Source organism: Brachyistius frenatus, unplaced genomic scaffold (assembly GCF_029030835.1).
Source record: "Brachyistius frenatus isolate BFR_SWC_R1_liver_20210118 unplaced genomic scaffold, ASM2903083v1 Contig_3, whole genome shotgun sequence".
Classification (NCBI taxonomy): Eukaryota; Metazoa; Chordata; class Actinopteri; family Embiotocidae; genus Brachyistius; species Brachyistius frenatus.
The window spans coordinates 7284691-7303307 of NW_027210602.1; the positions used below are offsets into that span (position 1 = coordinate 7284691).

Below are 18617 nucleotides of genomic sequence, written 5' to 3' on the forward strand. Positions count from 1 at the left end.
AGAAAAATGTTAAGTAAATAAGCTTATTACAAACTCAATACATCTGAATTAATATTCTACTATTTTAATTTTGAAAACAAATACATTCTACACTCTGAGTGGTTTACTGTTCTTGTTCAATATTGGAAATGATGGAGTCCAACAACATTTCTTCTTCAGATAAAATGGATAGAGAAGATAGAATATATATTTATACACACTCAGATATGATTTATTGCCAAAGAAAAGATGAGGCCCAACAATCTTGGCAGTTTTGCTTACAACTTCTGTAGAGGTGTCCCGAGGCAAACAGCAAGTATTTTCTACATTTGGATTGTTTTCTTTCTATTGTCAAGTAAAAATACTGAAACAAAAAGTGAACCACTTCATTTACATATTCAATATGGTGATTAACGTGTGTGCATCTAAATGGAAATTACATTCATTCCTTTAATAAATTAATCTAAAAAAGCTTAAAATCAAAGCCACTGAGATATGAAAGTCAAGGAAATCACAATCAACTGCTGCCATATCCTGAATTGATGTCTTTAAAACCCTTTTCTTCAGGATTTTTGGTTTGTTTGTGTGTTTACAACCTGAAATAGTTGGATTTCCTTTCGCCTCCTTTAAAATGGTGTTACTGCCGCCAAGATGTGTTGCAATTAAATGGCTAATTTTTCTTCCATTAGGAGTGGGTATCATAATGTGTAATGAAACGTTGTTTTTCTTAAAATGGACATTATATGATTCCTATCGGAAAAAAAAAAAGTATTGTTTAGGTAGCTGGTATCAAAGTCAAGATATCGGTGCTGGTAACAAAAAAGTTTGAACAATACCCAACCCTACTTAACCTGGTATTACCAGACCCAAATTCACTGTATGTATATATGAATCTGGCTACGCTCCATTGAGGATTGTTTATAGTAGTTTTATCCTAATGGGCGTGGATCTCAGGTTAATTTTTAATCGACCATCACTGACCACCATATGACACATCTTGTGCACCAAAACACTAACACTGGCACCATTGTTGGAAAGACATTAATGTCATCACACTTAGGCAGACCAATCATCAACCAGTGTGGGTGGCTTTCAGAGCGGCTGAGCAAACCTTAACGCGAACAGGGTTTATAATTATAATAAGGACTGTAGCAGTGTGAAATAGTCAGGCGGAGACCAATCTAACATCACAGAATTTTCAACTCATATTTAATGTTCAGGGGTTAGGTCTTTCCTATATTTCCATTGCTTAAACATAGACACAGATACCTTCCCTTTGTTTATATCTGAGGCTGTCAAATTCATTCATCAAGTCGCCAGAAATAGCATGGCGCTCCAATTCCAAAATGTCCAGGTTCCTCCCTCCTCTTAATGGTAACAGCAATGGTGTCATGCATTCCTTTAATTTCCAGGCTACAAAGTTAACACGTCCACTGTCAACATTTCCCCCTCACAACTGCCCATGTTCACCATTCCTACTGTACACCTATTAACACATATAGTTTTATTACACGGCACATTTGCAAGATAGTGCGCTTGACAGTAATTCATCAAGCCACCATCCAGCCTACAGTATTTGCAGATAGAGATTCATTCACTAAGCACCTTATTAGGAACACATGTACACCTGCTTATTCTTACAATCATCCAATCAGCCACTCGTGGGAGCAGTGCAATGCACAAAAACACATAGGTTCTGGTCAGAAGTTTCAGCAAATGTTCACATTAATCATTAGAAAGGGAACATTTTTTAATTATCTCAGTCATCATGGCACGATCACTAGTGGCAGATGAGCTGGTTTGAGTACATCTGAAATGGCGTATCTCCTGGGATTTTCAAGCAAAAACGTCAATACAGTTTACTCAGAATGCTGCGAAAAATTAAAAACGTCCAGTGAGTGGCAAGTCTGGATAAAAAAAAACCTTGTTGATGAGCGAGGTCAAAGGAAAATGGCCAGACTGTTTCAAGCTGATAGAAAGGCTACGTTAACTAAAATAACCACTCTTTACAACTATGCTGAGCAGAAAAGCATATCCGAATGCACACGTCTGACCTTGAGGTGGAAGGGCTATAAAAGCAAAGGAGCACATCGATTTCCACTCCTGTCAGCTCTACCTGACAGTAGGTAGGGCTGCAGTGGGCACTGGCTCCCTGAAAGCGGACAGTGGAAGACTGGAAAAACATAGCCTGGTCTTTAAGGCATGCTCAAAGCAAAAGCCATATCAGACTGGTTTCATGAAAGTGACAGTGAGTTAAGTGGCCTCCCCGGTCACCAGATTTTAATCCAGTGGAGCATCACTGAGATGTGGCAGAATGGGGAATCACAGCATGAAAGTGCAGCTGACAAATCATCAGAAATTATATGATGCAATCTTGTCACTACGGTCCGGGATCTCAAAGGACTGGTTAATCTTGTTAAATCTATGCCTCAAAGAATTGAGGCTGTTTTGAGAGAAAAAGGAGGCCTTACTCAGTATTGGTATGCTGTGCCATAATCAAGTGAGTGTGTGTCTACAGTACATGAGTGTGACTTCTATGTAGGTTGTAGTAAAGCAATTGCCCAAAAACGATTTAAGATTCCTTAAGCTTCTGTGAGGGAGAGACTCATCTGCATTAACAGGTCACGATCTGAGTTTTTACTGTTGGATTCAAGTCTGACAACATGTAGACAACAGCTGCTGACTGTGAATGACTTAACTCTTCTAATCCTAGTGAACTATTTCATCTATAGATTAAGAAGTCAAAGAAAGCAGGATTCTGGAACTGCGCCATGTATTTTTCCCTTGTGTGGACTCCTTACCCCAAATTACACAATCTTACACTGTGTGGTTTGATGTCATTTGCGGTGCAAGGCTACATTGAATACACACTGACAAACAATGCTGAAGAAAAAAAAAAAGAAAACACACAATTTACTCAATCATATCTGTAACTGTATTTATATTCAGTCCTCCCATAAGCAATCATTGCACCAATTGCAGGGGCAGATAAGTTATGAGAGGAAGCCCATACAGAACAAATTAACATTCAAGAGCTGATGGTTGTGTATACAATCCTGGAGGCGTTTCAATTTCATCTCCAGCCATTTCATGTTTAACCAAACCAAATGCACTACAGATTCAGTGTGAATCATCGCATCGGATTTCCAAATAGGTCCATATATATATATATATATATGTAACCCTGACCTTATGGAATTACACAACTTACCTCTGCTGCAGAAAACAACTACTTGAATGCCAAATGTGTCTGTGGAGAATGGTTCTACGTGATGTAGAATTCTTACTTTTTTTTTTTAGAAGGGGGGTGGAGTTTAATGTGTTTTAAATACTATTTTGAAAGTGAAGAAAAGTGGTCTGTGGCTTCCTGCGATATCACTCCTTGTTCTGAGGTGAGACAGAGTTGTTTCCATTAAAATCGTTCCCCTTTACAGAGCCACTAATGATCTGTCATTAAGATACATTGATTTCCCCTTGAGGAGGTAGTGTGAAGGGAATCACTTCTTACGTGCGTGTTTCTCGTGGCAATATCATCAAGTATGGACTTTAGTACCTTCATCAGTGAGATAAGACTGATATGTCTGGGGAGAAAGTAGCCCATACTTTAATTAGCCAACAAAATGCATAATGTGTTGGCAGATGCCATGCTGAATTCACCAACTCATTAAAATGAATGTGTCATATGGGTATGTGTTCCACTGATGATTAAGTTCAGCCTTCAAACATGGAAGCTGCAGACTTTTGGGATACTCTAGGTGCAGTCGAGGCCCTTAAGCGTGACTTCAGTTTTGTAGTATTTTCCGTAATCTTTGCAGGATTTGTCAGAAATAAGTGCCTGACACAGAGTGGCTGAGAGGCATCATACAGCATATGGTATCTAACATAGCCATTTCACTCCTTGCCAAGCATCTGCTGATCCCATATGGGTATTATATGTGTGTTTGTCTGCATCTCGGAGTGTGATGGAGAGAGACACGCTTACTGTTTGTTTTCGTAGGAATCTTTCATCATTCCTTGCAGATGGAGGGAACCGTGGAACTGTGCAGATAAGTTGTGCTGGCTATTGATTATACCAGCAGATACATCAATCATGTTTCTCCATCTTGAATCCAACATATGCAATACTTTAACATAAATATTGCAGAGACAGAAAGGTGATCACAAGATGCAGAATTTCTGAGCGCTCCCCATTTGTTGTTTGCTCTCAGGTTTCTGGATGTACCTTTAACTAATTAGTCAACATCTCCAAGGCTCGAAGGCTTATACGACGAAAACAAAACACAGGTAGAGACAACAGAAGCTTACTGATGGAGAAGAATGCCTGTGTGTAAAGTTCCATGTGCATTTTGATTGGGAAACAAAATGTGTGGGCTGCTGAACATGAATGCATGTTTTCAAAAGTTTGTGTTTGACTCGTATCCCGGGAGGCTTGTAGAAACAACCCCCCAATTGCTTTCATTTCCCTTGTGCATAGAAGGCATGCATCATGACATGTGGCTCCACCATCTCTTAGAGATTGAGGCTGCTTCACAAGACACCTCTCTCCCGTTACTGACACTGTATGTGGTTTAATGAGTGTTCCGTGCGCTAATGCCTTTGTAAGCCATCTCCTTCCCCACCACTCTTCTAATCTTATTCACAAAGGAACACGAGTCACCCTCCGAGGTGTCACTCACGGGGTTTGCATCTCTATTAGCGTGTACCTTATGCACCTCTGCGCATTACTGCTCCTCTGCCGTAACTACAAAGATGAACATTTTCTCCTTCGTGCTCCCTCACGTTGAAACAATGCTAGTTTTGCGTGCCCTTGAACCCTGCAGCCATCAGGCTGTTTTTATAATATGCAGTCTATTTATATGTATGTGGTCGACCATCTCCGCTGCCCTTTTACTCCCCTTGTTGATTTCCATTTTCACTCCCCATCTGGCTTTCTTTTTCCACCTTTCTTGCTTTCAGATCCACCTTTTTATGATCAACATTCATCTTGCTTACTTTTTACTGTTCGGTATGACAACATATAAATCGGTGCTTATCATGTTTTCCTTGTCACACAATGCCTATAGACAAGTCAAAGCTAAAGTTTGTCCAAAGGCATATGTGTCATGTTTAGTTATGTAGCAGGCAGCCCTGCTGTCCTCAGCACGAGAAGATGGCTATTTCTGCCTCTCAACCCTAACACATAGAGAGAGTGAGTGCACTTTACTGCTGACCTAAAATAAAACCAAATGTAGCTTAATAACTTGGCAAATGGACTCGCTAACTGGTGCACTTTGAGTGCACACAAGTGGCTCATTGCTATTTGCTGCCTGTCATTGACAAAACTGCAACCTTCCTCAGTCTTGACTGCAGAGAGGCTGGACAGCAGCCTAACACATAAGGAAGGACGTCCCCCAAATCAGCCTAAGCCATCCTATTAGTCTCCAATTATCTTTTGGATGATAGCAAGGCCTGCCAAGTCAGACCCATTTCAACAGTGGTTGGAAAGCAGTGGGTTCTGGTATGCCTGTTGTATATTTGTTACACTGATTAGGTGGAAAAGCACCATGGGGAGTATGTTTTATGAATGTTATGCACAAACAAACACACATGCAGTACATACGGATATACTGTAAATACTCCCCCTCTACATACATAAAGAGAGAGCAAGATTGAGCGAGGGAGACTGTTTTCATTTTACTCCTTGTCTGATTGCTGATTTCCCTCGGTGGCAACAGTTCCATGAAGGCGAATGGAGAATAAATAATCAGCTCTCTCACTTCAGTCTATTATAAAAACTAAGCTCTGAACTCACTAAAGTACTTTTGGACTAAACACAATATATTGCTGGAATGGAAAATCTGTTTAGGCTCAATACAAACAGGGTTGTAGCCTTATTTATATATATATCACTTTAAAAGCTGTGTTTTGTTTCATCTACCATGTCATCCTGTTATCTCTTAGATACCCCGAAAAAAACAAGCATTCTGGTCAAGTTGACCCATTAAATCCAAAGTGATGAAACACATCCCTGGAAAGAAAAAAAAAAAAAAAGGTGCAGAAACACTAAAAACACATGTTTCTCCTTAAAGGAGAACAAATTCACATTGTGCGTGTGCGGACGTGTGTTTCATTAAGTGGGGACATTTTTGGAACGTAAGGATATTGTTTCTGCTCCACACTACTTCAGACTTTGGGATTTAAACTGGGTTTTAGGATTTACTTTTAGACTTAGTTTAAGGTCAGAATCGGGGTTAGTTGTGGTGTTAAAGCTTCAGGTTAGAGACTAAGTAATTCAAAATGTCAGTGGGGGGTCTGTAGTACTGCTGACTGGCTCTCTACCATCAGCTGACACTTTGAGTGCCATCTTCCCGACCTGTCAGACTGAACTACATGTGGTCTGTACTTCAATCCAGTTTTAAGTGTGTCATGTGAAACAATAAAAATGATCATCCTCTGACCAGGGTTATAATCAGACAGTTCTAAACATTACATGTTTTTAGTCAGCATTAATAGTTGGCAGTGTTACTAACTATTACAGGCTGTACTGCAATAATGGATGCCACATCCAAATTCCTTCACAAGCTGTTGAATTTTTTTTATACTTTTAAAATAGGAAAATGTTCATAAAAAAACAAAATAGATATTGCCCTTAAAGAGCCCTTTAATCTCCTCTGTTCACCTGTTTCACCTGACATTTAAAAAAAAAAAAAAAAAAAACACTGCCTGTTGGATGCTGCTGGGCCAGCAGAAAGCCATCTGTTGCCTATATTGAGCTACTCTTAACACACAGACAAGACATGGAAATATAAGTCTGAGTTTAACATTCACACCATGTTAGTTCCTATTTTTGAAGACAGCTGGTCATTCTTTTCCTCCCCCAGCAATTTTTTTTTTTTTTCAGATGCAGAGACGATGTGCGAAATGCCATTTGCACTCTAAATGTATCCTAAGGTTCTGTAACTGCATCTCCAGCTGTAGCTTTTTACCGTCCTTACCCCACTGTTCCCTTCCTGAGCAGCAGATCTCTAATGATATGGTCCGTGAAACATAAGTGCATTGCATGCTGTTAATGAAGAGCATCGCACTCAGCTACACTGGTGGACAACTGAGACTGCATCCCCGTGTAATCAGCAAATTGTGAGCAAAAGCACGACGCTATGTGGTTTAGAGAAGTTTAAAAAAAAAAATGTAGGGGGAGGGGGGGGCAGAGGGGGTTGTGCACCAGGTTTGAAGGCATGACTGCAGTTCAGGTATTAAATTAATTTCCAAAGACAGCGGAGTAATAAGTACAGTATTTTACATTTAAATCATACTTAAATGTAATGTTTTCAATAGACATCACATAAGCCAACCTTATATTTATTTGTTTGAACCACATCCTTTAATATGTTTAAAACCTATTATTAGGTAACAGTCACTGACACAAATGCCATTATTAAATTCAGAAATAAGAAACTAAATCTGACTCTTTTTGCAGTACACCTGAAATGCATCTGAGCTCCCACAGTGTGTGCTGTATGGCTTTGTGTGCCATTGTAGCTTATATTGATGTGGTGCAGTAACCTGCTGTGGGTCGATATATCATGCGGTCTCACAATTAATGGCACAGCACCACCAGTGAACTTGGCCATCTGTATACTAGTTAAGGATGGCTGAGAAGATTCGGCTACCTAACACACTAATATTGGAGCAATAGAACAAGCATTGGACAATTAGAAAAATGTGTGGAAAAGAGGGTGACAAAATACAAAACACAAAACAGTTAAGGAAAGGGGGCAAAGTGAAAGGGGGGCTGACGAGGTGGTTGGTGGGGGTTACGAGTGGATGACTGCGCACGCGTACGGGAGACAGAACGGGGGGGGGATGGCAAATTTTAATTAGAAGTGAGAACAAGATGGGATAAAACGTGCATGCGCGCAGACACAGATATATGATCATGCGTTATTGAAGGAGAGGCGCGCACTCACACACAACCACACACTCACGCACGCAGAGTATCGATACATTAACGGACAGTTTAATGGTCGGTTCGGAGAGTGCCTCTTGATAGCAGGTGCAGAATACGACGGGTTTCCTGAATGGGAATTAGTCTGCTGAGCAAAACCTGCACAGAAGAGTTTTTGGGGAGGCGTTAGCACCGCGCTGCAACTGGACAATAGGCTTCGTGCGTACGGATAGGAGACAAATGATTATGCAGGACCACGCTTTATAAAGTTGACTGGCTTCCAACATTTACCGTGATTAGCATTCTTGTCCATGTCAATGAGCCAGCCACTCTTAACTAGTCAAGAAAACAGCGGATAGTCCCCACTCAGACAAACAGGCTGATTTCCTTTGCTCGTGATTTCCAGATCGAATATTTTAACCTCACAATGTTGGAAAAAAAAAAAAAGACTAAACAAGTATCCTCAGTCTCTAATAAGCCATACCGCCAGGGAATGGAGGGAAAACACATTGCAGGTCTGCGACTAACAGGCAACAGCACAGGTTTCAGCCACATTCTACAAGCTCCTCGAACCACTTAATGCAAGACACCAACCAACGCGCTGATGTTCCAACAGCGCGTTTTAAAAAAGACGGATCATTTCTATGCATACATGCGATTCAAAGCAGGTTGTGCGCGGAAGAAACAATGTATTTTGTGGTGTGTTATGAGAAGGGAGGACAGCTGTAGTAGATTTCGCAACAGCCTACGCTATTAAAAAGATGGAAACAGAAGCAAACTTACCCATATCCGCTTATCTGTTAGCTCCAGCCTACAGGTTTTAATGGCTTCTAGTGCGCGACATCCGAGTCCGCATGACGCGCTTTCCACAGACAGGTATCGTCCTAATCCACTAGCCCGGTCTCTCCGCGCAGCCGCCGACTCCAAAGCGCACCTGCCCTTTACACTCCCGGACCTGGATGTGCTATCCGGTTTAGTTCTGCATCTATAACCGTGCAAGTGAACCGGGGCGAATGTCATTTACTTCCAACTCCAGATTGAAATAGTAGAAATCCGGCTTCAAAACTCACCATCCATGTCTTCGCAGCAAAGGATCATTCTCTCTTTTTTTTTTTTTTTTTTTTTTTTTTTTTCAAGTAACAGCCAAAAAGAGTACTGCAGTAGGCGCAGACAATAACGAAGCCACATCCAAGTAAGTCATGTCAGTCTCACATGCGCATCGATATTCCTCAAAAATCCGGTCACAAAACTTCACAAATGCGGTGGCATGATGCATAAAAAGAAGCAGGACGTAATTTTCCAGTGAAGTCGAGCCGCCGTTGGATTCCTAGTAAACCTCTGCGTCTCTATTTTAAAGGATGCTCAGTCCCGATCCGCGCATGGCGCACAGAGGAAAGTATCGTTAGGTTACCCCCTCACTGTGGAACGCTGTCAACGAGTGTCACAGGAGAGTCAAATATCCAAATATCCACCTTTTTTTTTGGTTTTTATCCCAATGTTCCTTTCATTCTCGCTGTTGCTCGCTTTGAAATACAGCATGACGCTGTTGTTAATCACGTCTACATGTCAAAGCAACTTTGTCAGGCAGAATCGGAATGCCCTCTTCTGGTGAGACTACGATCCAGGAGCTCGTCCAAGGGTGCATCACGAGTTAAATGTTATCGTGGCACGGTTTTGAAGGAAGGTTGCCGCAGAAAAAAAAGAAGGGAATTTATCATCACAGTGAATCCTAAACCAAGTATTACAAGAGACTCTTAATTTAACACATTGGCTTGAATTTAAGGATATACATATGATTTTAGAAATATTTTCCCAATTCAGCATTAAAGAAAGTGAAAGCAACATATACGTTTGTAGATGATCAGGAATTATTTTTGGCGTTGTTGTTTGTGTATGTATATACGTGTGCGTGCATATTTGTGAGCACAGCAAATTAAGAGTTAGACCTTCAGAACGAGGGTCATTTTGGAAAGTGGCGGCATCTTGGACGATATAAAGGAACGTTTGAGGATTAAGTCTGTTTTAGTTTTACGTTTAGAATTACAGTTTGGGTTTGCTTATGATTGTTTGTGGCTGGAAACACGTATACACGGACGTATGTGAGACAGCGGGCCCTATTGCAAAGCCACATACTGTGAACCAATACAAACTTCTGCCGGGTGCTGTCCATGGTGCTGAAATTGCACATCTGCGTGGATGAAATCAAGCCTGCTGATTCTTGGTACTGTCCAGTGCTGAATCCTTTTTTCTGTGTTATGAAAACCGTCTCAATAACAATTCTACTTAACATTCTGCACCAACTTGTATTGGGGGAAAAAAAAATGCAGTGTTATCTTAATTGACAGTGGTATCCCTCTTCGTCACCCCAGGTGCCTTTCAAAGCTTCAATGTATTTAAGGAAGAAATAGGAAGCTGAATTTGTAAATGTGCAATGCATCTGCACTGGGTTACTAATCTATGTTGCCCCTGTCTTTGAATATAGGTGGCTATAATAATGCACTGCCATCTACAGCTGCTTTAGATAGTAGACATATTACTGTGTTGCAGATTTAATTATTTGTTCTTTTTTAATCAAAAATCTAAATCTCTCATTTACAAAAACATTAAGACCCTTTCTTATGGCACTCCAAACTGTTTATTCATTCAACCTATATTTAAATCCCATACCCTCATTTTCAGTGGTGCCAAGATTGCAATGAGCAGCAAATTAAACTAATACATTAAAGCTTAATAAAACTTGACAATAAAACAAAGTGTGCAAATTTGAATCAATAAAAAATAGGAAAATATAGACTTAAATATGTTAGTTAAAACAAACACAGTGGGCATGATACAAAAAAATACTAATATACAGACAAAGCACCAATATAAACAGTTAAGACAGTTAGAAGTTGGTCTGGGAGGTCTGTGATCATGGAGTTAAATTGGCCATATGGTCGCAGGGAATTGATTTTTAAAATGTAGTTAGGTTCATCCTGTTTCCTTCAGTTATTATTGAGATATTTCCAGAACTTATCTGGAGTCTATCTGTGGCAAATTGAATAAAAGGAGCACAGTTTGCAAACACCTGTGTATACAAAGGTCCCACAATTTGCACTGTATCTCAGGACAAACATCAAGCCATGAAGTCCAAGGAACTCTTTGTAGACCTCTGGATACATTTTGGTGAGGCTCAGATCAGGGCATAAAGTGTATACAACAATTTCTCAACCTTTGAGCAGGTGCACAGTGGCCTCAATAATTGGGAAATGGAAGAAGTTTGAGACCACAAGGACTCTTCCCAGAGTTATCCGTCCAGCCAAATTGAGAAATTACGCAAGTAGGTCCTTGTTCAGGAAGGTTACCAGGGACTCAACCGTCACTAACAGAGCTACAGAAGACCATTTCAGCAGCTCACTTTCAATCAGGCACTTTACGGTAAAGCAGCTAGACAAAAGCCACTTTGAGTAAAAGTCAAATAACAGCCAAACTGGAGCCATATAAAACTGTATTTAGGGAGTCTGAGGAAAAACATTGTCTGATTTGTTTTCAAAAAAATGTCCTCTATAGGCCGAACCCCAAGCACTGTGTCTGGTGAACTCCAGGCACTGCTCATTACTTGCTAATACTATCTCTATAGTGAAGCGTGGTGGTTGCAGCATCATGCTGTGGTGGTGACTCTCAGTGGCAGGGACATGGAGAGCTTGAACAAAACCTACTCCAGAATGCAGTGATCAGAGACCTGTGGTTCACGTTTTAGCATGACAGTGAACTAAACCGAATAGCTAGGGCAATACTCAAGTGGCTTCAGGACACATCTCTGACAGTCTTTGAGCGGCAAAGGCAGAGTCCAGACTGAAACCTCAGGGAACATCTATGAAGAGACCTAAAGATGGCAGTTCACATATGTTTCCCAGATTGTCAGGATATGCCAGGAAGAATAGGATAAAATCCTGGTGTGAGAAGGTTGTTGAGACTTACAGCACCAAAGAAGACTCAAAGCTGTAATTGCTTCCAAAAGGACCTCTACAAAATACAAAGAGTTTAGAGTCAGAAGGCTTTCGTAAGTTAATCATTGAATTTTTAGATGTTTCATACATTTTCTTCTAAAACTTCGAAAAAATAATGTTTTCACTTTGTAATTATAGATCGTTAAGTGTTGATTGATGGGCAAAAAAAAATATACAAATTTTATCTATTCAAAATGACGTTTGTGTCAGTGACTGTAACCTAAGAATAGGTTTTGAACATATGCAATGATGTGGTTAAAACAAATAAATATAAAGTTGGCTTATTTTATGTCTATTGAAAACATCATACTTAAGTATGATTTAAATATAAAATGCTGTACTTATTTCTTTGGAAATACAACAACAACAAAAATAGAAATAGAATTACCACCTCAGGGTATGTCTTGCCCAACCAGTCAAGTCATAGTTTACGTCCATATCTGTCTGGACTCATACAATATGTAGTGAAGACTTTGAAAGCATTGTTTTATGTGTTCACACACTTGGCCAATGAAGCTCAATAGATAATGCTTCGAATTTGGATGTTGCTGGAAAGAAGCAACCCTTTTTAAAACGTGGGTGCTTCACACACATCTTCAAACCAACAGCAACGGAAATCCTTACTGTCAACACCCAATTTTAGTGTCACCAATTCAGTATCTGACCAAATGTAAAATATGGTCACAGTCTCCCTCTCTGTCCCTGATTTATGGTGTTGAATAATAGCCCGAAAAGTGCTTTTGCAGAACATTAAGATGCTACAAATGTGTTGACCTTTGACCTATTGGATATAAAACATCATTATTTCACCATGTTATCCAATGATAAGGATGGAAGGCTGAGCAAATTCCCTCCAGGCATTCCTGAGATATGGCATTCACAAGAATGGGACGGATGGACTGACAACCTGAAAACCTATGCATGTTACTGTTTCTATGTGTGTGTATATATATATATATATATATATATATATATAATAAATATATTAGAATAAAAACATACACACTACTATTTAAACTCTGAGACAGTAAGTCGAGGTCAACCGTAGGACCACTTGAGTCAGCAACAAAATTAAAATGCTGCATAATTAAATATAGTCTTACAATAAATGTTTTTGATCACTAGTTTTGATAAACAATAAATAATATTGCTAAATATGTCAAATAATCCTTCCTTTTAAGTGGGTTTCAGAATAATACTGTAGAAATCTGTCTCAATTGCTTTTTCATCTAGTACAGGATATTATTTATTTATGTATACTCATGCACAGCTAATTACTTATATGTGACTCCAACCAAATACCACTCTCCACTGATCTGATTGTATATTGTATTCAAAAGCCGTGACTACTTTATAGAGCCGGGTTGGTAAGAGTGGCTGTGATATAAATGTCAATTAGGACTGCACCAGTGAAGACTGTTTTCATAATTTTACAGTAATCCTGTCCTGATAATTAGAAATGTGCCTTGAAACCTACCTACTGAGCATGTATTGTACCACACATTCATCTGATAAGTGTTGGTTACCAGATTTCAGAGCACCACTAAAAGACGCCAGATATTCTTCAACACCATCTTACAATTCAGCAACCTGCTCTGTGGCTCAGCCTCTGTATCTGCTCCCATGCAATTTGGCTGATGACTTTACTTTTGGATTCAGTTCAACAAGTAGAGGCCATTCTGCTGACGGCGCTGAAACAATTAATACCCTGTGAAGTTATGGAGATACAGAGAGCCAGCCCACAGGCTACAGGGAGACAGGGATTTTTCTTCTCAAGAAATATAACTGCATAGTTTACCTTCACCTTTTTACCTCTCCCATGAATCGCTTGTTGAGTTAAGTGTCTATGGAGGAGGTAGTATTTAACACTTACATTGGAAAAAAAGGCTTGGACAAAAAAAAATCTCTTATGTCGTGTTCTCATGTAAAATAGATTTCTTTTATTTTTTATTTTATTTTTACAATATACAACCAACAGTAGCCGGTCACTCTCATGACTACTTTTGTCGCAGTAGAGAAAATCGAGTTTTGAAGGTAATATGTGCGAAAACACTCTTCCCCCGGCTAAAACTGCGTTTGTTGCCCAGCAACGTTCACATGTTGAACAATCTCTCTGGTTGCAGATGTTGAGGCCTTCAGTGATTTCAATGGCATTGTTGTTTAGCTCTCTCACAGCCTATTAATAGGATCAACTGAAACAGACATATTGCACATGCTTACATACACATTATGTTCATGATATTATTTTTCTTCTTTTTTTTTTAAGACGTGCAATGTGCACATTGAATTATACATGTTCTGTGATATTCATCGCAAGAAATGGCTTGCGTTATATGTCTAATAAATGTCCGAATGCATGAAATAGAGTCTCAAAATAGAGATAGTCTTTATAGGCTCAATGTGTATGATTAAAGGACTGTAGATCTGCTGGGAACCAAACAGAAATATGTGTACTGGCCTATTGATGCTGCTTCTTTTAACTGTCAAGGCACTATTATGATACTTAAATATTTGATAATAAATGCTTTTACAAATTAATTTCTGGGGTTTTAAGAGGGTGAAAGAGCTAAAAAAAAAAAATACATATATAAATACAAGATAGATACAAATATGTAACGGCTGTGGATGGTTGGATGACCCACCTGTATGTGTAAATGAATAGTGTTCTGTCTCAGCAAATCTGACAACAGAGGATATATTCAGGTTATCTCCAGGGTGAGAGACAGCTCTGCTCTGTCCTTCCCGTGTTCACATTAGACTGGGACTTGTTCTCTCTAGTGTTCTTTTCTTTTTCCATTTCCTCTGATCTTAAGCCTGGCAGAATCTTAACTTGCCTCAAGGCAATTTTCAACCTGAAACCGAGTTTTCGCGAGTTCACCTATGAATGTGAATCACCGAGCAAATATCCAGGGACAGCTTATGTGGTGTACATTGAGTCGTGCGAAAATAAAACTTTTTTCTCGTAACCCCCCACATTTTTTTCATCTATGTTTAAATATGTTTTTAGTGCAAATAATGTTATGATGCCACGGTTGCCGCAGCAGATGTGGTAGTTGTAAATCTCTGTTTTTCACGTTGCTTCCATTAACCTTTACCCCAAGCTGGCTTCCAATCTGGAGTGCTGCTTCACACACTGCAGCTCAGGTTGGGGCTGAGGTGTTTGGGCTTGGATGTACATGATACCGGTAAAGTGCTCAAAGCATGTTAAACAAGCAGGATAAAGGACTTATATTTGTAGTGACCTCACAGGGAGGGAGCAGGATTATTTCTTTATGGTTTTTAAAGACTGTAATGCAGGTTTTGCAACTAAATTTATCATAATCTATATCCTGCCAAAAAACATTTACCAAACCATGGCAGAGTGTTTTAGAAATGTGTGTATTTTGTCCTTAATTTCAGTGAATTTTAATTCAGAGTTTTATTTTATATTTCTCTATTGCAAATCCATAAGCAGAACATCTAAATAATATGGCGCCTATTGAATTTTTATAAACAGAATAAATATATTCTTGCACACAAGAAAAAAATGATGTTGCTCTGCCAGACAATACTGAAGATATGCTATTATGCTGATTCGACACTATATTTTTGTAGCGTGCCTTTCTTACTTCAGAGTCTCTCCCCAGATTCTGTTCCCCTGACCGCCTGATTCCATGCCTGCGTCATGTGTTTTGTCTTGGCAAAGATGTGAGAGATAAGAGGTGGGCATCTGTGTATGGCAGTGCCTTGCCATCTGTCAACTGCCCATGGGGTCTCTGTGGACATAAACTCACATGGGTAGAACACAGGAAGGCAAAGAGAGAGTCTCCAGTTCAACACAAATGTCGAGAATAAAATAATAGAAATTACCAAAAAAAACAAGAGAAAGCAAAAAATAAAAAGTGCTCAAGTTTTGTTTTCTTGAAGAAATGGAGGTGACAAACTTCCATAGCTGTGCTGTGATTTCCTACTGGCAATACCAGGTGGAAATGATACTCAGAATGAGCACAGTCTCACATTATGACTTCTGTGACCATTATTTCCTGTGTACAAAGAGCATTTTACAACCATATGGGGTCAAAAGTAAAGATGCAGGGGATGTCTGGTAATGCTCTTGCGAGAGGGAAGAATTTACATAATGTGAGATGATAAGGATCTATAAACCCAGCAGATCAATGAGGTCCAATTACAGGCCACTGGAGTTTCTTATCTGCTTCAGTTTAACTTTGTGCTGCCTGTGGTCCTCTACTTTCATTAAATCCCCAACGTGATTAGGGCCGGCTGATTGACACAAGTTGAAGATTATCGCAGAATGAAATCGCTGTTTGCCTGCTTACTTTTGTGTTCAAAGACACAAGAAAAGTATCCTCAAGGACACAATTTATGTTAACGGAAAACAGTATTGTGTTACAGGAGAGGTGATATTATTTAACCATTATCATATTGTATCTTATTGCTCCCTATAATTCTTGCTGTGTTAATGACTCTTTTACTCATGACCTTTTTAAATGAACACATGTTATAAATGTTTTAAAAAAAAAGAGAAGGTTATCGTTGCGTTTTTGGTTTCTCCCCATCTTGCAGTTTTCAGGGGCCGTTGAGAGGGCAGTGAGCTGTGGGGGCTACACCTTTGTTAAAGTGCATTCACCTGTAAAAGAGTCAGTGCCATCCAAGGTTATAGCCAGGAGGCAGAGAAGAGTGAGAAAACAGGCTGGTTTTTTTCTTCTGGTCATCATGTACACATATCACAGGCTACACACACACACACACACACACACACACACACACACACACACACACACACACACACACACACACACACACACACACACACACACACACACACCCTCACAGATTTCCTGAAAAGTCCCGAACACAATTTTGCTTTTGTACTGTTAAATAATTTGTTTGTTTGATGATTCCCTTTTCCGACTTCCATCTGAGCTGAATGAACAGTATTTGACAGTTGGAGAAAAAAATAAATAAAATAAAGGCTTTTCATTCTTTCCACCAACTTTATTGTTGACTTGTGGATTACAGACAGTGCGAGTGTCTCTTTCTAGTGTTAAAGAAGAAGTGGAGAGTGTTTCCTGCGCATAGTGTTTATCGTGTCATGGTGACACGCTGGAGGCGCACAGATTAGCAAAGCTCACACGAGAGCGCTTCCATGTGACTCAGCATGTTTGGCCAATTACTCAGTATGCTACCTGCTCCCTTTCCCCCCGACACGCCCACTCCATGCCACGTCCCAACAGCAGTGGCGGTAGCTTGTACGACTCCGTCCCCTCATCCCGCTCTCTCCCCTCATTCCTCTATTTTTGGCATCAGACATTCTGGGCACGTAGGCCTCAGCACAATGTAAATTATTCAGCCTGGCTTGCCAGAGGCTGGGAGCGAATCATAAATCGCAGATGGTCTCAGGCTATTTCATACGGGTGACTGTGGTTAAACACCAATGCACAGAATCATTTTCAAACTCACACAAATATAAGGTTTCATTACTTGTAGCTCAGTGAGAGGGTATTTGATTTTAAACTCACTTTATATGGCCTTTTTTTTTTGTTGTTGTTGTTGTTTTCAAATTTGCACTGTTTGCTTTGTAGCATGTGCTGCATTGCCGATTCCTGGCCGGGCTTCAAAGAAGATTTCTGCAGAGGTTAATTAACTATCGATGAATGCAGAACATCTCAGGTTTTTCTAAATGCCTTTGTTACTGTTTTCCCTTTAAGCATGAAAGCTTCTGAACAAAGATCCATGCCAGGATTTCCTCACACGCCGTTTCCCAACATTAAAGAAAATAAAATGGTACTGTCAAACAGTCAACAAAAAAACATATTTGTAGTGGTAGAAATATGAATAGAAATAGAAAGTATATTCCCAACTCTTGGACTCAATTGCCTTTAAAAAGCTTTTTGAAAACTGTTAATAACTTCAGCTCCAGCGGGCAAAATATACCAATAAAACCTTTACTTTGCTCGGCCTCTCTCATAGTTCGACACACCATTCATACTTAAATGTTCTATATGGAAGGTTTTTAACTCAAAACATTAAATAATTTACTTAAAGTATCTAGAGAGTGTGAAGAAACGGCAGTTGTGGAATTATGCCAAAGATGTCTGTTGTTTTGCACAGATGTCTGCAGAAGTTAGTGTGCTGACTAGCTAGCTTTGTCCTGCTCTGTCTAATAACACCACCTCGCTGTCACTCACTATCACCTCTTAACGTATACAGTGGTAGTACAAATCAGGGTTTAATGTGCATTCAAGCAGCTGAAAATTAGGAAGGGTTTTTTTTAAGGAGGAATGTCCCAAATCCTAGTTTAGAGCGTTCATAAACAGGCAACATGGCCACCCCAGAAAATGTACTCTATTTCTGCTGTCAGAAGTCAGAAAATTGACAGATCATCCAACACAGGAGAAAAAAAAATGGAAAGTAGGAGGTTAATATTATTTGTACACTATATTTCTACACATTTTCATGCTCTGTTGTTTTTAGAATTGAACCCAGCGACTAAACTGAGCATGCTCGGCTAACACACACACAGTTGTCTGTTGTAACCTGTACATTTCTTTCCATCACCACAAGCGATGCCGTGTTAAGTGACTTAAAACCTACTTCTCAGGGCTCCGGAAAATCTTCCACTTTCTTATTGTCAGTTTGATGAGCGTTCAGGTATAATTTCCCACTTCACAAAAATTCACATGAATGCACTATCACATCTTACATATTGCACCTTTACATTTGTA

The 18617-nt window shown here is 39.6% G+C and overlaps 1 protein-coding gene across 2 annotated transcripts in view; it reads right to left on the minus strand.

Moving 5' to 3' along the window:
• The window catches only part of LOC138624582 (leucine-rich repeat transmembrane neuronal protein 4), a 107626-nt gene extending 98112 nt beyond the window's left edge, over positions 1-9514 (minus strand). For both annotated transcript variants that reach the window (XR_011311164.1, XM_069704893.1), the window contains exon 1: positions 8687-9514. Coding sequence is in view for 1 of the 2 variants with exons in the window: in XM_069704893.1 (XP_069560994.1) it covers positions 8687-8690 (4 nt within the window). In the remaining variant the exon portion in view is untranslated. The remainder of the gene's footprint in view (positions 1-8686) is intronic.
• Between the last annotated feature and the right edge of the window lie 9103 nt (positions 9515-18617).